Raw genomic sequence first — 24,075 nt, forward strand, 5'->3', positions numbered from 1 at the left:
GACTAAGATTTTATACTCGCTAAACAAAATTATTAGGTCCAAGCTGCCAATTTTCTGAGGAATTTTGCCCATGTTGCACAACAGTAGAATAGTTTTCTTTAACCTGTTAGACTGCAATATACATATCTTTCAGGGAATAGCTCTTAGTCAGTCCTTAGTCCCCTTGTATGACAATGAAATATCCATCATATAATTTGATGTGAGGTTTTTATCTGTTGTATTTGTAACTCTTTCAATATTTTTCTTCCTTATTCAGAGTCTCGCCTGCCTTTTTCTGATTTGCGGGATCTTGAAGTCGGAAGTTAGCAGAGGGAGTCTGCTCTTAGCATGTGACAACAGATCTTGGCAGGTTAATCCTGCTGTGCATTATTGGATGAAAAAAACAAGAAAAAGAGGGATTCCTGAACCACAGTGTGATCTAGATTGGACTCACTGGAACCAAGCTGTACCTGGCTGATGAGGCCCATAACTAGACAAAACCGGTCCTGGGCTGCTGGTGTTCCAGGGTCAGGGAGGACCTGGCTTGGCAGTTCAGGCTGGACTGTTCTGATTGGAGCAGGCTCAAGACAGATTTGTATATATCGGGGCTCAAACCGAGGTGACATGGTGTGCAAAATAACAATGGATTGGGATGCCGCCAGAGTAATTACCAGTGGCTGAGATTACTCAAGCATTCCATTCATCAATTTTTTCTATACTTTGGATTGGATTTCAGTTAGCACTGACATGGTGGTAAAGAAAAGCAGCTAGAAGTAGCCTGTGGCCGAGGAGAACAGGAGTCGAAACCTTGAGAGACATCTGGGGAAGATCTCAAGCATTGCAGGAGACAGAGGATGCCACCAGAAGCTCTGAGAGGTCAAAGCCAGCTGCAGAGTACCTTCTGGTCTGTGAAGAGACAGGACCAGCACTTGACTCATGCCACATTCTTCGTTGAGCCTGGCTGACCCAGGTGGGTGCCAAGTTGCAGGGCTAGAACAACAACCTAGCACAGGTATGTGAGAGGGAATGGGAAAGGTTTCTAAAATTGATGACACAAAAGCGTTAAGCCAGACAAGAGACTTTTTTAAGGTGGCGTAGAACTTGTGCAACCAGAGTGAAAGAATCTTTTGAAGAATCGTAATAATGAAATAAATTGACAGTTTAGTCTTGAGTTAGGGTGGAGTCCAATTATAAAGATAGGACACTATAAACACATGAAAGAGGCCTTGAGGTGCAGATCAAGCAAAGAGGTGAAGGTCAACTAAAAGAGAGGGGTCTAAAAGGCCACAAGAAAGTCATATCAAGAGAGAAAGACAGCAACAGGGATATCTCCCTCTACGAGGACGGGAAGGGAAAAGTGTATAAAGTGAAGGAGGAAAGAAAAGAAAAAGCGTTGAAAGGAAGAAAATCCAGCCACGACAGAAAATATTAGATAGAAAGCGAAAAGAGAACTTAACAAGAAAGGGGAAAGAAAGAAGAAAGACAAAGCCAAAGCACTACTTACTTCACACATATTTCTTGTTCCTCTGAAGGTGGGAGCCTCCGGAACCAGTCTGCCCGAGACAACCTAGGAAGAGGGAGAAGGCTAGAGTTACAGCCCTAAAAAACCAGTCCATAGGAGACCTACTGAAAGAATGTAGTCATGAGCCAGAAGTATTTAAAAAGAAAGCAAACACCTGAAACTACAGACTATACAAAATAGCCTAATTAAAACTGCTAAAGAAAGACTACGATATCAACAACTGAACCCACAACACAGGCAGAGACATGGCTATCAAAAGAAAGTCTGTGCAGACACACTCTCTACATATTTGGTAGATTGATACGGGAAAGGATTATTGGAGTAAGTGCAGGAGTGCAAGCAACAGTGGGATCAGGGGGCGTGAGTGATAACACCAATTGAAACAGAAAAGGGACTACCCATATAAATGGGGCTATTATACCTCCTGATATAAAAAGAGGATGACCAACTAAATTTAGGAAAGTATCCCTACACGTAATCCAACATGTTAGGTGAAAAAGAATATGTGACAATAGTCTAAGCAAGGAGGAAACACCCGCTAGGAAGGAAGATATGGAAGTGGGTGAGATTAAAGAAACTGATCTAACATAAATAAATAAAAGCAAACCAAACAAAAGGCATGCTGAGTACCAACTGAGCAAAAAGCTAAATGATCCAATAGAAAGAGAGGTGCATGAATCACCTTCAGTATTAATTGCCCTCCCACAAAAATAAATCACACACCAGCAGATGAGATACATAAAAGCAGGTGACCTACCTTGAAGAACAAGGTGCTAAATAAGTAAATACAGCCCCATGCAAACACCTGTAAGAGTATTCAACTTGAGTCAATAGAACATCTAAATAGGTCACCACTTGGAAAGTTCAGTTTAACAAAGTTTGTGGATGGAAGAGACATAATATCCACATTCATGGAGGTAGCAATGAAACTGGATTTCCTGCAGGCACAAAACTTGGAAATACATAAGCTCAAGTACAATGAGTTATCTGACCCAACCTTAAAATACTATTCCAATGATACCCTATGTGAAAGAGATCTGTCTGTAAAACAGATGATACCAAGAGAGTACCGAAAGCTCAGAAAATTAACTACATAAAGAAACAAGAGCAAATCCTATATGTCTCAGCCCAAAGTCTTCAGTAGACATTCAGACTAGAAAGCTACATTTATTTTTTAAACCTTAAGGATCCTAACCCTTAAGATCCATTTAGAAACCAGAGTTTTTTTAGATTAATAACGACCTGGGTAACATGAAATCCTAAAAGGATCATTCTATTGGGTTTTTACTATACCTTCTTCATTTATGTTACATGTAAAATCTATTTTTAGTGAAGACAAAAAGAGGACTGGTGGTAGGTTGAGAAGGAATCAATACTGCAAGTTTATACACCAATGAGGAATGTGGAAACAGTGTGATATCACTCACATATCAGAAAATACAAATAATACCAACTCTAGTGAACTGGGCCACAAAGAAAGAAGGCAATAAATCAAATATATAATCACTTTGCTGAATACATTAGTGTAAAGAATTGGACTATTGGTTGAAGGATGTGAGAACCAACAATCCCAATCCTTGCCAGGACGAACCTCAAAATTCACTAAATAAACCTGTTCTTAACCCTCCTGAGGCTTGGCACCAAAGCACTCATTCTTAACTTAGAGGAAGTGTATAGTTTGTATGCAGTATTCAAATAGTGATAAAGTAAAAACACAACACAAGAAAACTCCAAATCCTATTTAGAAAAACAGAATAAGCTTTAATAAATAAAATGACACTAAAATGTTCCAAATTCAATCAGTGGAAACTGAGTTATGAGTTTGTAAAGTTTTAGTCAAAAATAGCATCAACTGCGGGTATCTGGTCATGCCAGATGGGAACGCACTAACAAGTTCAGGCTGACTGGGATGGAGCAAGTTTGTCTGCTGGAAGTTTTACCTTCAGACTGTGATGTGAAGTAAAGGTGCCGCTACTCTGCGTGGATTCCCATCGCTCCGTCGCGCATGGTTGGATCCCATGAGATTTTCAGTCGGGAGCTGCGCAGCTCTGTGGGGTTCAATGATGGGCACTGGATCCGGTCAATCTGACGATCAGGAGCTGCATAGTGCTGTGATGCAAGGCCCTGAGTCACTCTGCGTTAGATCCGGTGGAGCTGCGGATCCGGAGTAGCGTGGTGCGGTGCTGCGATGTCTTGACTCGCTCTGTGTCGCCAGCATCAGATGATATTGATATCATTTATAAAGCGCAATGAATGCCCGAGGGCATCTTGGGGCTAGCATATGCAAGGGAAGTGGCAAAGGAAGGATATAAAAGACAAGTGCCAATCATTTAACTAAAACCTGGACCAATACTGTAGCGCATAAAGACAAGTTTTCAGATGTTTCCTAAAACAAAGATGAGGTATAACCATCAGTTAGCAGAGAGAATTACACTCTGACTCAGTCAAGTGTCCAGGACCTTGAGGTCAGCATTTGGGGGGTCAGGACTCAGGTCTAGTTAGCTAGAAAGCAGAAAAGGTCTCTTGAAGCTTGTTGGTGCCTGCAGTTCAAACAGTAGATAATCAAACTGACCCCTGAGTTGCTTCTAGAGTCCAGGGTTCAAGGCTAGCAGGTCCAGTCTTCCTTCATACTGCAGGACAGTCATTCTTCTGAGTCTTAACAGGTCCATTAGTATTCTGATTTCAGGTTCTAGGTCTGCACTTTTTATGTTCAGTGTCAATCTGTGTGTTGTCTAATTCTAAACTGGTTTGTGTCAGTTCCTTTCTTTACCCTGAGTTTAGGCTCCAGCCTGGCTTGTGAAACAAAGGGCAGGTAAGCCCAGTGTGAGCTGCATCTGCCAGTGACAGGGTGGGTGTAAGAAATTAGGTTTCTGATTGACTTGGGTGTGACTCCTGGTCAAGCAGCAACTACAATCCTTGTCAGAGTAAGGCACAAACAACTCCAAATTAACCTGCGCTCAACCCCATAGCAGCCTGGCCTGAGCAGTCAGGTTCAACTTAGAGGCAATGTGTAAGGTATTTGTGCAACACGTCAAACAGTAAAACAGTGAAAACACCACACAATAAGATCCCACACCTGGTTAGGAAAATAAAGTAAAATTTAATAAATAAAACAAGACCATAATGACAAAAATTCAATCCGTAGAAACGGAGTTGTGAATTTTTAAAGAATAAACTGAAAAATAGCACCTAAAAGCACAAAGCGTCAATCGTGGCTATCTGGTCGCGCTCCACCAGGTCAAACTCAAAAGTTCAAGCCGGCCGTGATGCAGTGCAGGTTGGATACAGTCTCAGATTAGTCCAGCTGAAGGTTAAAGTCCAATTTGCTTTGGAGAGGGTCGCAGGGAGCAAGGAGAACATCACGGGTGGTTGTCGGCGTGCCGCGAAGAGCAGGCCGGGCATTGCGGACGGGCAGGCTGGTGCTTCTCTTTAGTGGTCCCACAAGGGCTGTTAATGCTGCTGTGCCAAGAGACAGGCTGGTGGCAGCTCGCGCTGATTTGCGGTGCCACTGGTGTGGTCTCGTGAGACTGGGCCTGTTTGTGGTCACAACCCAAAAGCTTGATTTAGGAGCCACACCAAGGGTTTCAGTACCTAAGACCGTAAGTAACTTGCCGCAAATGGGTCCGGGAGCTGATTGGGGAGCCTTTTATGTCCCTGAGGCTCAGATCAGGAGGCCAGCAAAACAGCCATTTGAGTCACTCTGGGATACTGGGTTCAAATTGAAGTTGCAGGTCCAGTGCTTCTTCCCCAAGTAAGAGGGCAGTAGGCAGCTGGTCAGAACAGCAGTATAGCAGTTCCTTTAGAGCAGCAGTCCAACAGAGTTGCATTCTTTGTAGCAGCACATAGTATCCACGGGTGGCAGAGTATCCACAGGTCTAGAAGTGTACTGAAGAGTTGGTGTCTAAGGTTCAGTATTTATACCCAGTTGTGCCTTTGAAGTGGGGGAGAAGCTTTTAGAGGTTTCCCTTTGAAGTGCCCAGGCCTCTTTCTTTCCCTATCCTGGCTCCAAACTAACTACAGGGGGTATTCAGCTCTTTGGCAGGACACAGCCTATTCAACTGCAAGTGAGGCTGTGCCCAGCTCCTCCCTTCCATCATGCCAGTGATGGCCCATCCAAGCTCACCTAAGCTCCCTATTCTGTGTGGCTGTCTGGGAGGAATACACCAAGATCAACTGTCAGCTACCTCTAGTCATGTGACCAAGGCGCAGGTACAGGCTACTGGCAGTAAATGGCTAAGGCAGGAAAGTGTCACCTTTCTAATAGTGGCATTTTCAGAATTACAATTTCATATCCAACTTCACCATAAGTTAGAATTTTAAATTGTGATTCAAAAGATACAAAACATGAATTGGTCATCCCTTCTCAATTGGAAATTACTCTTATAAAATGTAATAAGGCAACTCCAATGTTATCATATGGGAGAGAGGGCTCTGGAAGTAGTGGAAAACAAATGTAATCGTTTTTCACCACCAGAACATGTCCTACTTTTTAAATACAGTACACTCTGTTCTCTGGGCTGTCCAGGGCCTACCCTAGGGGTTATATATATATATATATATATATATATATATATATATATATATATATATATATATATATATATATATATATATATATATATATATATATCCAAAGCAACACGCGCTCTTACAGCAACGTAATACAGGCCACACCAACAATGCTTTAAAAGAAAATTCTTTAATGCCAAACCAACAGGCATTACGCGTTTCGAGTCTAACGACTCTTAATCATATGCCACGCTGTTACATCAGTGGGTTCGTTGGCTTTTAAAACGTAACTCATTAGACATTGAAAAAGGACAATCGTCTATTCTTCCAATCTTGATTTTAAAGGGACAGTCAGTTGTTAATCTTTAAAGTCGTGGCTTATGCAAATATTGCCAGTACAGGTAGGGTGAGTACAATGTCATACTTCAGGTTATTCGGTTAACCCCCAAATAGTTCTGCAATACATGTGTTCCCTCGTTGAAAAATTCATTTGTTTTTATTCTCAAAATTATATAGACTACAGCTCCCAAAATGCTTCACAACCGCCCTTTACCTTTCTTTTATTGGTTTTCAATGTCGATTTCGGCAAGACTTGACTTGCTTTGCTGTTTTCCGAGTGCAAAACTTGCTTCAAAAGGATAATCCATTACTCGGTCACAGTGTTCCACAGGACAGTCCCGCTACCACCGAGTCCTTTTATAGCTTATAGTTTGCCTTTAAAAGTGATTATTTCAAGCATGAAGTGCGCAGGGACAATCCACTCGCAAATCCTAGCTGGTGTAGAGTTTATTCCCCAAGTTGAGGCAGGCCTCTCAACGTGGCCCTTCCGTCGAAACTTCGTTCCTGCACAATATCCCAGCCGGAGGGCACTCCTTTCAAAAAAGCTCCAAACTCAGAACAAAATCCTGACAGATGGGAGCGCCACTTCCTCACGGATCGGGGCCCGTTTTCAGGTGTGTCAGACACCTCTTTAACATCCAAAGCAACACGCGCTCTTACAGCAACGTAATACAGGCCACACCAACAATGCTTTAAAAGAAAATTCTTTAATGCCAAACCAACAGGCATTACGCGTTTCGAGTCTAACGACTCTTAATCATATGCCACGCTGTTACATCAGTGGGTTCGTTGGCTTTTAAAACTTAACTCATTAGACATTGAAAAAGGACAATTGTCTATTCTTCCAATCTTGATTTTAAAGGGACAGTCAGTTGTTAATCTTTAAAGTCGTGGCTTATGCAAATATTGCCAGTACAGCGAGGGTGAGTACAATGTCATACTTCAGGTTATTCGGTTAACCCCCAAATAGTTCTGCAATACATGTGTTCCCTCGTTGAAAAATTCATTTGTTTTTATTCTCAAAATTATATAGACTACAGCTCCCAAAATGCTTCACAACCGCCCTTTACCTTTCTTTTATTGGTTTTCAATGTCGATTTCGGCAAGACTTGACTTGCTTTGCTGTTTTCCGAGTGCAAAACTTACTTCAAAAGGATAATCCATTACTCGGTCACAGTGTTCCACAGGACAGTCCCGCTACCACCGAGTCCTTTTACAGCTTATAGTTTGCCTTTAAAAGTGATTATTTCAAGCATGAAGTGCGCAGGGACAATCCACTCGCAAATCCTAGCTGGTGTAAAGTTTATTCCCCAAGTTGAGGCGGGCCTCTCAAAGTGGCCCTTCCGTCGAAACTTCGTTCCTGCACAATATCCCAGCTGGTGGTCGCCAGTAGATAGTTATAGTTAGGACCGTGTTTCCATAGGAAATCTCAAACTTTGGCGCCGGTTGACGAATCTTAGCGAAATTTTCAAAACTAATGGGGCGCTCCGCTCAGCTCCTACCCTGAAAGTCTCGGGGGGATTTGTCAAGCGGGGGCCGAGAAAAAAGGGGGGTCCCAAAACGCGTTTTCCCCATAGGACCTTTAGTCGAAGGTACAGCCCGAACGGCTGAACAGAATTACTTGAAATTTGGCAGAGAGGTAGTCCTCAGGTCAGGGATGTGCCTTTTGCATATATGGAGTCAATCTGTTTAGTAGTTCCAGAGAAAATTGCAGTAAAAAGCACATACATATCTATAGCCGCGCACCGTGCGCGCACCCTAACGTGCGCGAGCGTAATTCTGATTGGTTGTTACATGTCAGTCAACGTTCGAATTGGTCGAAATCAGGAAGTGTCGGCCGCCATTTTGTTTGTTTTGAGTGCGAGAGTGAAAAAGGAAGGTGGCGAACGTGAAAAGGGGGCAGGGAGAGTTGCTGACCCCCTAGCCTTTGTCAGGGGGTCCCTGAAGGACCCCGAAGGCAGAAAAAAACATTTTAATTTTTTTTTAAAAAAATCGCGGGGTGCGCGCACCGTGCGCGCACGGTGAAAAACCATTAAAAAAAAAAATTAATACGTAGTTTATTGTAAAATAAATATATAAAAAATATAATAATAAATACATAACTTAGCATTTAAAAAACCGTACAAATTCACTGACAAAACCATAGGTTTTACACACGTTATAGTTAGGAATTAGCATTTAAAAAACCTTGCAAATTCACTTAACCTCTTCAGTGCCCATGACGAGATAGTCTCGTCATGGAGCACGGTCGCGCTGTGCCCATGACGAGACTATCTCGTCATGAACCCCACCCACTAATGTAACGCCCGGCACAGGAGGGGGAAAGGGCGTGGCACAGAAGGGGTTAAAAAACCATAGGTTTCACACCTGTTATAGTTAGGTGGACATTTCACTCGTAAAAAACCAATGAAATTCCCCCGTTATAGTTAGTTCAGATAACTATAACTCGCGCGACCGCCACTCTATCAAAAGGATGATGTCATCAGTGATGTCATGAGTGATGCCACTGACCATGTCATGAGTGATGTAATATGTGACGTCATGAGCAGTGGATTGCGGGCGCGCGAGTTATAGTTATCTGAACTAACTATAACGGGGGAAACCTGCTCTCGCTTCAATGAAGCAAAGACGATTGCTTTTCCACATGGGGAGCAGCATGTTAGCTGCTCCCCATGTGGAAAAGCAATGCCGGCTCCTGCAGGAAGCTGGAGCCGGCTGGGACCGTGGGGGGATTGGGACCCCCCCACGGTCCCCAACGAGATGGCCAGGCCCCGAGGGATGGGGTCCCCGGGGCCAGTAGTGGCCCAGGAGGGGGGCCACGCGGCCCCCCTCCTAAAATGTTTTTTTTTTAAACGGCCCCGGGGGATGGGGTCCCCGGGGCCTTTAGTGTCCACAGGATGGGGGCTACTCAGCCCCCCTCCCTAAAAATATGTATTTTTTGTTAAAAAAAGGCCCATGCCCCGGGGGATGGGGTCCCCAGGGCAGATTAAGGCCTCGGGAGGGGGGCCACGCGTCCCCCCTCCACACTTTTCAAATAAAATAAAAAATTAGGGGCAGGCCCTGGGGGATGGGGTCCCCAGGGCCAAAAAATAAGGAAAGGAAGGGGGCTACACAGCCCCCCTTCTTAAAAAGAAAAAACAAAAATAAAGGGATCGGGAGGAGGCCACACCCCCTCCTTTCATCATTATAATAATAAAGTTATCAAGTATTCCTCACGTTCACTAACAGAAATGTCCTGTATTAAATGAATATTGCTGTACACTGTTGTCTTTTTCATTTATCAGAAGCATTGCATTTCCTTCTATTTTCAGGTGTATTTTCACATTTCTTTTCATTTAGAAAAATGCGCCGCTGTTGTTGCTAAAGGCATAGTAAAAATGCGCATATAAATCGAACCTTTGTTGCAAAGCCTCATAAACCCGCCATTCGCCAATAACATACATTGCATAGTGGTCAGAAGAGTTTACTACTCACTATGTGAGCGAATCACTGTATAAATAACGTGTTCTTGGGTGTTGTAAATTCCGCTGTGATTGCATTTGAACTGCCCCTGCCTTACCGTAATACACTGTCAGCTTAAGTGCTGACCCGAACTTTGTTGAAATAGCTTTATCTTTCGCCATTAACGAAGGTGGTTATTTGAGGCCACTGGTGAAACTTGAAAAACATGCTCTGTCCGCACTTAAAAGCAGAAGACTGCAATTTTGATAACCAGGTGCGAGAGCCGCGCGCAGCTAGGGTGTTACAGAACAAGCAAGAGTGATTATGGCGTTTAAATTAGCATACTTTGTGAATGATTGGAAAAGCCCTCAAAATCATTACTTCTGAACCGCCAGAATCTATTTTATTTTGCCGCCTCGTGTGAATATACATGAGAGGCCGTGTTCCCGTTTAGTGTGCCCTGGAGCCAGGAAGAAAAGAGGGGGAAAAACCATAATTGAAAAGCAGGCGGGACATAAAGGTGTCCATCACTTTAAGTGCTTATTGTTTTTCGATAGCACGTTGTATGCGTCAGCACGCTGGCGCGTGGGAGTGGGGTAGGAGGAAGCTTGTGAGGAGACTACAGCAAGCAAGAATGTGCAGGCAGTTAAGAGAGGGATAATCTATACAATCGTGCACCAAAAGTGCATCAGCTTACAGATGTTCTATGTATATCTGAATGCCATAGATCTCAGGAATATTTAAAATATTAAGAAAAAATGCCTGGTATGCTTTACCATTGCAGTTTTTTCTCACACTAGTAGGAAATACCCCTACGGTGGGCTCAACCACTTCCTGGAAGCTCTTATATATTTGTAACTTATGGACAAATAGCAGAGTTTAAGCTTAAAACATGGTCACAGGTTTACTCAAATAGTTTATTAGTGGGAACCCTTACCACAATTAACAACAAAAGTCTGGATGCCTTCTAGGAATACAATGATTCCGGCATCCCTAATCTACCAACATGTTTCGGCTGATTTCTATACGCCCTTATGGGTCGCTCGGCCTTCTTCAGGGCACCTAGACCTCCCTGCCTGCCCTCAACTATGTGTAGGGAGATAGTGGGAATAAGGAGGCATAAGGCTCTCCTACTTGTGATCTTGGTAGACCCAACTTTAGGTCTCTATGGGTCACATCAGCTCTGATGGGGTAGACGCATCCTCACTTACTCCAAGAGTACAGCATCTCGGATTATGTCTGTTAGCATGTGTGACAGTGAGAGGGAGCAATTCCCCAAGAATGAGTGTTCCCCACGAACCTTCGCATTACACAGAGTGTTGAGACACAACTTGAAAAAAATCTTAACATACCCATATGTAGATGTAACAGTGCTTAGGTAGGGGTTTAGACAGCCTTAGTCATCTTCCAGAGCACACATCAACACAAAATGAACACAAAAAGAAATACACAGAGAAAATCTGAAAATCAGACCCATCAGCCATTGACATGCTGAGTTGCCCCTTTCAGACTTTGCTTGTTCTAGTGCATCCTTCAAATTTAGAATCCCCTCAAGGCATGTTGTTGCGTGTGTTTACATTTTCCACATTATATTTTACAGACATGATTGGCTATCAATATAATTGATCCCAGACCCAAGCCACATTTTCAAGCTGTCAGCAGCCTCAGTAGATAAAGAAATGACTGATGTAGGGAAATAGGGGTGCTTTCTAAGTACAAACAGCAAATAATGCATGTTAAAAGAGATGCTCAAGGGGACTTCTCTGTTAAGCACCCTCTGGTATCCTGAGACTGAGATACATCGGTGTTCATTTTAAATGGGGAGAGCAATGAGGCTCCAGAACCAGGCGACGTTTCTGCAGCCTGATACAGCACACACTCAAAGGGTGCTCCAAGTGATGACTTTCTGTACTGCAGCTCTGTCAAAACACTTTCAAAGACTAGTATGGGACTCAAGAGGGACGCCAAGTAATCCTGACTCAAGAGGAACACCTGTTAATCCTGACCCAAAAGGGACGCCTAGTAATCCTGACTCAAGAGGGTCACCTAATAATCCTGACTCAAGAAGGACATCAAGTAATCAGGTCCAGAAGTGTACTAAAAAGTTGGTGTCTGAGGTCTAATATTTATACCTGGGCCTTCCTTTGAAATGGGAGAAGCTTCTAGAGGTTTCCTGTTTTAGTGCACAGGTCTCCTGCCTTCCCTGCTGTGGCTACAGACTAACTACAGGGGGTATGCAGCCCTTTGCGTGGAGGCAGCACACAGCCTATTCAAGTGTAAGTGGGGTTGTGCCCAGCTCCGCCCTCCCATCCTGCCAATGATGGCACATTCAGGCACACCTAAGCTCTCTCTTTTGTGTCTCTGTCTATGAGGAATATACATAGCCCAACTGTCAGCTACACCCAGTCATATGACCAAGTGACAGACTGCAGGCACTAAATTGCTAAGGCAGGAAAAAAAGCAACTTTCTAAAAGTTGAATTTTCAAATTTGTAATTATAAATCTTACTTAACCATGAGAGGGGTTTTCATTACAATTCCAAAGACACCAATCATAAACTGATTACCTACTTCCATGTGGAAATCATCACTTTTTAAATGGAATAAGGTACCTCTAATATTATCATATGGGAGAGGCAGGCCTTGCAGTAGTGGAAAACAAATGTAAGAGTTTTACGCTACCAGGACATGTAAAACTTAGAAGTAAATGCCCTACATTTTAAATACACTTCACCTTGCCCTGTGGGCTGTCCGGGACCTACCCTAGGGGTGATTTATTGTATTAAAAATGAAGTTTTGGGACTGGCAAAAGGGTTAATTTGTCAAGTCAAAAGGCAGTTTAAAACTGCACACACAGGATGCAATGGCAGGCCTGAGACATATTTGAAAGGACTACTTAACTGGGTGGCACAATCAGTGCTGTAGGCTCACTAGTAATATTTTATTTACAGGCCATGGGTACATGCAGCAACACTTTACTATGGACTTATAAGTATAAGTACATTAAATATGCAAATTGGGTGCATGACAATTTCACCAGGTTTTAAGTAGAGAGCACAAGCTTTTAGCACTGGTTAACAGTTGTAAAGTGTGAAGAGTTCTGAATGCATTGTTACTGAAGGCTTTGTTACTAAAGAATAACTTTATTCTTGGGTCTGTCACCATTTAGTCGAGAAGTTTGAAAATGTTAATGGCAGTCTTCTAGGATAGCCTCCTCTCAGACAACACAACACAGTACTGAAATCTAGGGACAGTGATGCAGTGCACTGTACTGCATTGTTAGGCCCTAACCAAACCCATTGCATTGTATTAAAAGAAAACTAAACCATCACAACATGTTAGACCCTCAGAACACTATACCACAGCACTGTAACATGGCACATGTTCTAGAAACTATCCACCACAATGCCCTGTACCCGAAGAAGACTAATTAGCATCATTTCACAGAATGTTTTATATACTCACCCATCACACAGTACTGGAAGAACCAATACTGAAGAGAAAATGTTCACTCTATTAACTTGTTTCCTTTCACACTTTTTAGTTTTGTATTCCCTACTTCAAAGGTATGATGGTTTGGTTATAAAATATAATGTGTACAATTCACAAAATGTTTACGAAAGACAGACCCATCGGCATTGTCAAAGTTTATTCAATGTGGTACCTTCCTCACAGTTTATCTCCCTCTCTCTCTTTCTCCCTCTCTCTCTCTGTCTCTCTCTCTCTCTCTCTCACACACGCACACTTGGTCTTTCCTATTCATTGCCAATTGAATTGTATTCAACTGCTAACCTTGAGTCAATGATACATTGTCAGCTGATGGCTAAATTCCTGTTTTTGTAATTAATCTGACTTTGTACATCACTGTGGTCCTCGGAGGATGCATACTGTTACATTTACTTCAACTATATTGACCTACAACTACACTGATAAAGCTGCATCAACTACTACATTGTGAAGTTAGGTCCACAATATATTGTACCACCACTCAGACCCTACTATATCAACCATTTTGCTAATTATGTTTTCTTGACTGTAATTATATCCCTTTTTAGTAAATGTCATTTCATGTAATTATTATCCTTAACATAGCTCTTAAGGTTACCCGTTCCAAAAAGCAAACTCCTGGGGCCAACACTGCTCCGTGTACTCACCCGGTGTCCTGACGTTCTCGTTGCTGCCCGGCTCTCCCTCCCGCTGCCACGCTCGTCACTCCTGCGGCCGCTGTGCGGAGGGGGGACCACAACCCCCAGACTCCTTTGCTGCCGGAAACAGGAAGCTCTCATCCCGGGAGGCGCGCCTGGAGGCGCCATAAAACCAGCTACACTCCCGGTGGAGCGGGCGTTCCAAAAAGCAAACTCCTGGGGCCAACACTGCTCCGTGTACTCACCCGGTGTCCTGACGCTCTCGTTGCTGCCCGGCTCTCCCTCCCGCTGCCGCGCTCGTCACTCCTGTGGCCGCTGTGCTGAGGGGGGACCACAACCCCCAGACTCCTTTGCTGTCGGAAACAGGAAGCTCTCATCCCGGGAGGCGCGCCTAGAGGCGCCATAAAACCAGCTACACTCCCCGCGTCGCTGGGACCGCGGGCGGGCTAAGCCCGGGCAAAGAGCAGGCCCTCTGAGGCCCTCAGAGGTCAACAGTGGTTGGGCGGGCCATCCCTCTAGGCTGCCAATTAAGGTGAGGTCAGTGATATGTCAAGTATGGGGAAACGTAATGCCAATGCCAATGCAACCATAAAGTCATCTGTGGCCCACTCTGCCATTCCGCTATCCTTAGAAAGCATGCTGGACAACGCCTTTAATATTGTTACAAATGAAATAGCTAACACCGAGAGGAGAATGTCTATGGAGCATATACGCTTACATCCAGAGTCCCAGGAAATAAGCCCAAATTATATTTTACCGCTGTCCCCCGTGGTCACAGTTGCTAAACCTAACTGCCAACTTATTATCTACATCATCAGGGGGTAACTGTGGTACAATTGTAATCAATTCACAGTCTGATCCCATTATGCATGCCCTCACCCCTTCTCTGTCCCCGAATAATAAAATCGCAGGGGAAAAACAAAAAAGAGGCTCCTTGAAACCACCAGCCAACAAAAGGAAACAACCCACACGCAACAAGAGCCAACCAACTCCGCAGAGTATGTGGACTAGAGGGAAGCAAAAAATGCCAGGGGGTAGCAGCATCATGACTGAACCATTGCAACTCGCTGAAGGTCTTTTGGACACTGTTCCCTCCAAAGAAGGACATAATTGCGCATGCATTCAGACTGACCCCGTAATCGAAAGCGCAACCTTAAAAAAGTCAAATGAGAACTTTATGGAAACTATAGTTGACACTATTTTTAAACAGATGGAAAGTCAAATGATCAAACAGTTTAATAATATTTTTAAAAGATTAGATAGATTAGAAAATTTGATAAAAAATGAAGACGCGAAAAGGAAAGGGGTGATTAGCCTTGATTTAATGAGGGGAGATCGCCTTTTGAAAGAGTTGGAAGTTGCTAGTAAGGGCTCCCTGGCTGGAGGGTCCAATACTATAAGTAGCACAGCCACATCCAACACCGCATCAAAAGGTGTCAATGGAGGGAGTAATCATACTGTAATGACTCCTCAGCATACCCCGGTTGGAGCAATGGAATCAGTTTGTCCTATTAGTATGGCCTCCAACACGCTAAAGGACGTTTCTACCTTGCCCTCTATCAGGCTGGAGGCACCCACTAATATCGGGTCAGACAAGGGCCAAACCATTGCTACTAGGCCGATCAAACATCTGGGGCCTGCCCTTCATCTGCCTCCCGATGCCTGCCCTTATGTTATAATTCTGGCAGGCGTTCCACAGCTAAGGGATGGACAGAGTGAGTCATGGGTTCAGCTAAACAACAAGTGTCTAGACTGGCTGTCCAAACACAAAGGGGTAGGCCCTAATATATCGAGAGAAATTTTGTCCGTCCGACGGGTGTGCTGGGTTGGTCCTTCATCTAAGAATATAGCAGGAGACTGTATTGCAATTAACTTCAGAAATCCCACTACAGTTAAATCCATCCTTGGCAGTATCAACAATTATTTCTCCCCTCCTACTGTTATAACCTCTTTGCCACTGGGCTATTTTTACAGACCCCATCACAGATTACCCAGCCCTGTCCCACCACCTTTTCCACTGCACAATAGGTTCAGCGCATTGTCTGAGCTGGGTACCCTGGACTGACCATTAGTTACCACCCCAGATTTAGTAACCAGGAATTATATTAACACCCCTGGCTCAGTGGGGAAATTGTCAACTTACCCCATTACAAAGGCCTCCAATGGCACCAAAGCGCATACATTGTCATCCCACCCTAAAGTCATTAGCCATTCCACTGCAACAATAACATCGAATTATAATTTGACAATTCTGAGTTGGAATATAGCAGGTCTTAATGCGAAAGTAAAAATTAGGGACTGGGTGGACTGGGTTTTTAACTTTGACATCTTAATGTTCCAAGAAACTTGGTGTACTAGTCCCCTACTTTTTGAGGGTTACAGCTGTTATAATCAAACTGTACCGATCCCGGCCACGGGTAGACCCAGTGGGGGACTATCCATTTGGGTCAAAATCAGGGCAGAAGTTAAAATAGAACTGTTGGAAACAAATGATACGAGTTTTAAGGCCCTGCTTTATATCAGTAGAATAAGACTATGTTTAATTAATTTTTCTAACAACGACTTCACAACACATCCTAATATGAATTTTATAAAATTGTTTGATTTTATAGATGAAATCACAGATGGTCAAAAGTATGGTAAACTTGATGGCATATGTTTAGGAGGAGACTTCAATGCACATATTTACCGTAAAACCCCTCCTTGCAAAAGAGGTGAAGAATTGTCTAACCATCTAGCCACGCGGGACCTAGTTAATGTTATGGAAGAGGCAAATATTGCTGCAAATAAAGGCCCTGTGGTCACCTACGTCGGGCGTGGGAGTGCATCCACAATTGATTATGTATTATGTACTAGAGGCCACAGTTGTTAGCACCATATACAGTGACCATCACCCGATTTTATCCTGTTTTAAATCTATTTAAAAAAATGGTGAATCGGAGAGAAATCGGGGCTAAACACTTAGCTGTGTCGACAGACAAACTTAGGGTGGTCTGGAAGGGGATTGACAACAAGGGGGTGCTAGCTCGTACTATAAAATCGCAGCCTTTACTAGTATCCACCTGCCTATCCACCGACAGCCCCGGACATGCTATCGTTGAAGCATTTTCAGGGCTGTGTAAGGCTATAAAAAAAGAGATTTCCAAACCAGCTCCAGTCAACTCCAACAAAAATCCAAGATGGTTTGACAACCTATGCTCCAAAGCCAATAGGGAACTAAGGGCTGCCCTTACAGCTGATCCACCAGATCAGTTACTGGTGAGGACTCTGAGGTCAAGATACAAGCGTACCCTAAAAACAAGATCTGAAGAGCTTCTAAAAACCCATTGGGAATCCCTTGTACGCACAGCAGCAACGAAGGACGTTGCTGGGTTTTGGAGCGAGGTCAAGAACCTGAGATCGATTGGATCTAATATCACCCCCATAAATTGTAGTATATTAGGGGATGTGTGGGTGGAGCATTTCTCAAATATTTATATGGCACCGACCCCTCTTATGGTAAATCTTCAGCCCCCTAAGTTACCGAATATTTCCATAATGGAGGTGGAGGATGCCATTTTACAAAGTGCAGGGAACAAAGCTCCTGGCCCTGATGGACTATCCATCTACTTAATCAAATCAGAGCCTGACTTTTGGTCACCTTTACTGTGCAATGTTTTTAATAATTTATCTAATACCCTACTGCCTGATTCTTGGTCTAATAGCACTATTGTACCAATTTTTAAGAAAGGTAACAGACTTGACCCTGGCAGTTACCGCCCAATATCGTTAATCGATAACACATTGAAGATCTTGGGCAGGGTTATCTTTAATAAAATCAGTAATTGGGCTGAAGAAAACAAGATTTTACACCCATGCCAGTTAGGCTTCAGAAGTAATGTAGGGACCGCGGAGCAATGCCTAAATCTAAATCTAGTATTAGCCAAATACACTATAGCTAAAAAACCACTTTATTTAGGTTTTATGGATTTAAGTTCTGCTTTTGATTTCGTTAATCGCTCCAGTTTATGGTCAGTTCTGTTGAGTTATGGCCTAGATGAACCTTTGGTCCACTTTTTGGCCCACCTACACAGTGATTTAAAATCCTGTGTTCGAATAAACAATGACGGTGAGGTCTCGGGCGAGATTTTAATAGGCAGGGGGCTAAGTCAAGGCTGCGTCCTGGCCCCCCTGCTTTTTATGTTATACATAAATGAACTAAGCACATCTTTGGCCAAACTGACTACCGATGTCCCGCTCATCAATGGCAATCCACTTCCTGTACTTCTTTATGCGGACGATGCGGTCCTTATGGGACGCACACCCAATGCACTGCGCACTTTAATCTCAGGATTTGTCTCTTACATGGCCGATCTCGACTTATGCACCAATTTTAAAAAATCCTACATAATGTCCTGCGGCCCAAAGAAACACAAAATTCACCACATCATGTCAGGGAACAACGTTTTAAATTGCACTTGCACTTTCCCTTATTTAGGCCTGTTGTTTTCTGACTTCGGATCCTGGCGACCCCACGTTGCCAGAGGGAGGAACAAACTGGGAAAAGCTATTAATTCTATAATCACCCTTCGTCAACCAAAACATGCTGAGGTCATTCTGCCACTTTTACAAATTTATAGAACCCAGTGCCTACCTACAGGAACCTATGGCGCTGAGGTGTGGGGATATTCGAATTGTACTAATATACAGACGGAAGAGAATAAATTCTGTAGGAAGGCCCTGGGGTGGGTCATTTCGGCCCCATCCTACGTGTGCCACAGATAATTGAATCTCCCCTATATAGAGGACTTTATAAAATCAAGACCCGCTTTGTTCTGGTTGAAAATATGGCGGAACCCTGCTGCCTCCTTGACCCGCGATATTAACTCAGACTGCCTAAAAAGCGAGCGGGCCAATTATATCCCTTGGCTCAGGGTAGTAGAGAAGAGTTTAGAAAGTGTGGAAATGGGGCATCTATTTTCAGCACCCCAAATAATAGATTGCTCGCATAAGAACATAGTAAAAAGGGCTTTATACGACCTGTACCGAGAAAATAGAGAAAAGATCGAGTTTGTAAAGCCAGCTATCCTCAGGTACATCCCCATTCAGGAACCATGTGGTAGGCCCCACAATATGCCTCAGGGTTACCTGCGCAAGAAACTGGGTAGATGGAATAGGAGCTTGTTGTTTCGGTTTAGGGACGGAAGTGTGGTAAATTTACTCTGTTTTCCCCTAGGCTATATCAAAAATCTGGGAAATTTAAGCTGTCCCTGCAACCTAGGTGGTAAACAAAGTTTGTTACATTTTACACTCTTTTGTGGTTTTTATGTCAAATACACTAAACACTTCCTAATCCCCTACTTTAGAGATAGCGCTTTGACGGATTTTAACGTGGCTTTTAGAGACTTATTGATGTTAAGCTCAGATGATGTAATCTTTAGAGTTAGTCGTTTTCTCCAAACTGCTGTCCGTTCCCGTGCATCAATGAATATGGCCTAATAAGGTTGCATTATTTCTTTGCACTACTTGCACATTGCATTTTTGCACATTGGCTGTTCCTCTGTACATGTTATGGTTAATAATGTCTGTTTTTATTGTCTTATCTGGATGATTGTTGTGACTTACATGTATTTTTAAGGATGCAACTTTTAGCATTATTCGTCTTTTTATCTTTTGCTGTCTGATCTGGAGCAATAATGAACACGGTTTGTTAAGCCTGAACTACCTCTGTATCCCTTGCACATTGCTTATTTGCACTAACGTTTGCCCCATTGTATATTATAGCCACCAAATGCTGTTTTTATTGTCAATAGGGATGATTGTTGTGATTCACATGCACTTTTATGGATGTTTTTAATATATCCGAATAAAGATCATTTGACTTTGACTTTAAGGTTACCCTATTGATGTGCTCTTAAATTACTTGCATTTATTTTTGTGATTGCCCATTTCTTAACCCTAATCCTGACCATAAATTTACTCCTTATTAATTGTAAATATCTTAATTTCCTTTTATCATTATTCTATCTCTACTTTTTAAAAATTCTGTAAATAATTTTTAGTTGTATTTATTAACCTTAAACTTACTATTGATCCTATCGCTAAACATTTTGTATGGTTTCATTAGAATTCAATGTAATACCGTTATCACTTAACCATAACCCAGCATTAAGCTTAACCCCTCATTAATTTAAATGCAATGTAATAAAATTAATTACTTATCCTCAATGTATCCCTTAGTCTAACTTGAAATATTTTTTTTTTTAATGAATATAATTTAAAGAAAATAACCCCTCTAAAAGATGTGTATGCTGAAATAATGTAGCACTTCATTGATGTAGTGTAATCGATGTAGTGGAGGTATAACATGCATTAGAACAGACATATAGTCAAAATCATTATGGAATCCAGACGCTTTCATTTTGAGTAATTCCCATTTTTCATCAACTCTTTAATGTGTGTTCTGTCCACCAGTTCTAAGATAGAAAGTTCAATGTTTACAGGTTTTAGTGTTCCAAATTTAGTCTTGCTTCCTTCTTTTAACAAGGAAGTACACCTGCCTTTGTGAAATAATAATGTTTGGATGAAAAATCCAACTTTAAATGTGATCAAATTTGGAAGAGTGGTGTTGGTAATGAAGCTGTTGTCTTAAGACAAGCATACTAAATTGTATTCCAAAAGCCAGACAATATAAAATTCTCGCTCACAGATTTAACAGAGTACATTTCAACTTTTTTACAATATCGAATGTTGTTCATATCACATAAAAAATACTGCCTGATCATTGCATTTTCATTTAAATAAACCTGGTATAAATGAATAATAATGACCATTATAATATCAATTGCAATACTTGTACCAGGACATAAATACTCTAAAGCTCATGGATGTCAGGTCAGTATAATTCCAGGGGCAGAACAAATGCTCTTATGTACCATTTGACTTTGGGTGACATTTAATAGCTGATTCTATGTGCTAACAGCTGCTACTCAACAGCCTCATATCCACCCTTCATGGGCTGGGGTAGAAGACATTAGTAGACACCACAGCCAGTAAACATGGCTCTTATACTCTTGCTTTTTTTCCTGTAGGTACCTTCATGACCCCTAAAACCAGAGGTAGCAAAACAGAGCCAGGAAGCGCGGGGGCAAGCCAGGGTATCAGTGTGTAAACCTGGCTGCCTCTAATAGAAATCCATGTTAAAACAGGTCACTTGTCTCACCCTCATCTAGGACCTGATTCACAAAGGGCCTCCGCATTCGCGGTGGAGGCGCCACACTCGTGGGGAAGTCGCTGCATTCGGGGCGGAATCGCCACAATGAGAATTCTCATTGCGGAGATTCCACTCCAAGTGTGGAGACTCCTCAGCGACTGCGGGACTCCCCCACGAGTGCAGGCGTTAGCCATGAGTGCGGAGGCCCTTTGTGAATCGGGTCCTTAGACTCCATCTCAACTGTAGAATAGGGGTTAGAATTATAATCTTGCTCCTGATAGACACGACTAAATATTCTTGGAACAGGCATAGCTTTCAATTGTGCAATTTAATCAGAGAAAAAGATTTTTGTACAATGTAATAATTTGGTATTTTAATTCAGTGGAGTAGTGGCTTGGCGTTTCCCAAGGCATCATTTTGTGATAGTACTTCAGTCAAAACACACAGTTGATCAATGCTAATTCTAGATTTTTTAAAACCAACTTAGACTTTTCTGATTAGGTGCTCTTTGATCATTTGTATTTTTAATTATATTAACATTTTGAAAGGTCTAATGAATAAGACTTGCATTTGTGTATGACTTGATACAGTATCTGGTCCCCCTCTTTCAATCAATCAATCAACCAATAAATCAATAAAACTTTACAAAAACCATCAAAGTGTACAAAAGTCTAAAACAATAATACAAATAATCTCATACTAGGTTATTACATTTGGTATAAATGCACAGCAGCTTTTCAGATATAATTTACTGTCTATAGATAATTTCTATAAGAGAAAACAATTACAAATAAATACACACATCTGCTAAAAAAGATTTAGGCAAACCACGAAGATCATCCATAAAACAAAACAGTATTTAAAATACAAAAATAAAAGATATATATAAGTTCATAATGGTTACCATAAAAAACAGACAAATACAATTTATATAAGAGATCATTAATCTGGCATACTAGTAACAAAAACATACATGTCACTATGCCATTACGACATAATCTTCAAGCGTTTGAACCAGACATTCAGCAGAAAATGACTTGCTGCGAAGACGATTGGGCTTGAAGTATCTGTTTTTAGGATTTATGTGCAGTCAAATAATGTGTAACTTTGAAGTTCAAACAAATTGGGCCTGTGAGGGTAATAGTACCCAGTCCAAAAAAACAGAATGTGTTCTTCTGTTTCTGGTACTTCACTTATCTAAGGCTTGCTCTCTGACCCAGTCACCAAAGGACCTTAGTGGCAAGCAGCCAAAGTGGAATCTCACATACGGACTCTTTGCTAATAGCGATGAGGTGATATCTAAAAATAATTCAAATTTGGGGTAGGCTTGAACTCACAAATTGATTAGTCAAACGTCCTGCCTTTGTACTCAGGGTGTATTGATTAAGCACATATTCCCAATATTTAGCGCTTACAGTAGCTGTCGCTGCCTTACATATTCCATCTGGGTGATTCCATAATCTCGACAGGCCAAATAACTTAAATCAGGTTTCCACATGCTTCAACCAGGGAATCTTTTTGCTACTATTCGTCCTCAGCAACTCCTTCAGAGCCTCCCGATAATCGAGTAGCTCAGGCCTACACTGAGCAGAATAGTAGCCAATAAATCAAGGAATTCAGTGAGGCCACATCAGCAATTCTTTTAATGCCTAAATCGAAAAACAAGTGAACCACTGGTGGACTGGTAGGGACCGAGATAAGGGACTTGACAAAGTGGTTCTCCCCTACTGCCAATTTATCAATGTCAACATATCCCCAAATCTCAGCTTCACAGAGTGCAGCACTTTGGGCTTTTGCACCATAAACCTCCGAAGCTGGATTTATTGGACGCGACTTGGTCTGCTTGTGGAAATTGAGGACAGCTTTAGATCTCTGTACTATAAGCACGTAGTTGTGACTTCCCGCATAGCTTGTCCGACAGTCCAGGGGTTGAAACCGTGGACCTGCTCAAGGGGCTTCCCATCAACTTTGACAGCACAGTGTCTAGATCTACCCTTCCCAAGCACCATATATTTTGTTTTAGCTGTGTTAAGTTCCAGTCCCCTACGGGCACACAAAAAACAAGAATTTATCTAGTAGCATTTGAAGATCTACATGGGTGCTGGAGATTAATAAAGAGTCATCAGCAAACAACAGGATTAGTATTTTCATCTCATTTAAAATTGGTGAACCATTCCTAGAGATCATTTACCACCCCATTTATATGCAGAATGAGTGGCGTTAGTGCCAGGACACACCCCTGGCGCACCCCGCGCTCTATGGGTATTCTTTCAGTCAACTCTCCACATTTCCCCCATTCGTCCTGAGCACAGTTGGCTTCATGCATCCTAGATATTAAGATTCCCACATGTGTAGGGGCTCCAGCCGCGCAACACCCATTGGGCTCACTGGGCTTCATCCCCCCCCCGTCATGTGTGTCAGCCCGGCTGAGACAGCCTTGCGGGCTGGCGTCCGTCTAATTGCAGCCGGACCCGAGTACTTCACAGGTCTTTAAAAGATCATTTACTCATTAATGAGGCTTTTGTTGTGTTCTCACCCCTTCTTACAGCCACTCTGCCTATGGCTGGAAGACTTAGCCCCACCCGAAATCTTTTTTAGCCCCCCCCTGAAATTTGGCTCTAGTTGCCCGCCTGAGGGGCTCCCATGCTTAATGATACATTCCATAGGCTTTCTTGAGGCACAAGATCAAAGCTGATCTTGATTCAACAAAAGCAACATCCAATTTCTGATTATTCAACATGTGTTTTAGGTTTAATAATGTCAACCTGAAAACTTGATCACGTGTGCTAGTTTTAGCACGGAAGCCCGCTTGAAGAGGTGAGAGAATGCAATTTGCATCCATCCAGGCCTGTAATTTATCTAGTTCTTGTCTAGCGAATCATTTTGCAAGTTGTCTATTCAACTGATGGGCTGTAATTTGATGGGCTAGAAGATTCCCCTTTCTTATAT

At 42.5% G+C, this 24,075-nt stretch overlaps 1 protein-coding gene across 5 annotated transcripts in view; it reads right to left on the bottom strand.

Annotated features, from left to right (window-relative positions):
* Positions 1-24,075, bottom strand: part of KCNMB2 (potassium calcium-activated channel subfamily M regulatory beta subunit 2) — a 1,082,301-nt gene that overhangs the window by 386,911 nt on the left and 671,315 nt on the right. For 3 of the 5 annotated variants that reach the window (XM_085635406.1, XM_085635408.1, XM_085635409.1), the window contains exon 2: positions 1,484-1,546. The exons of the other annotated variants lie outside the window; for them this stretch is intronic. In XM_085635406.1, coding sequence (XP_085491532.1) covers positions 1,484-1,546 — 63 coding nt within the window. The remainder of the gene's footprint in view (positions 1-1,483; positions 1,547-24,075) is intronic. 5 annotated transcript variants of the gene reach the window in all.

Source organism: Triturus cristatus, chromosome 11, assembly GCF_964204655.1.
Source record: "Triturus cristatus chromosome 11, aTriCri1.1, whole genome shotgun sequence".
Classification (NCBI taxonomy): Eukaryota; Metazoa; Chordata; class Amphibia; order Caudata; family Salamandridae; genus Triturus; species Triturus cristatus.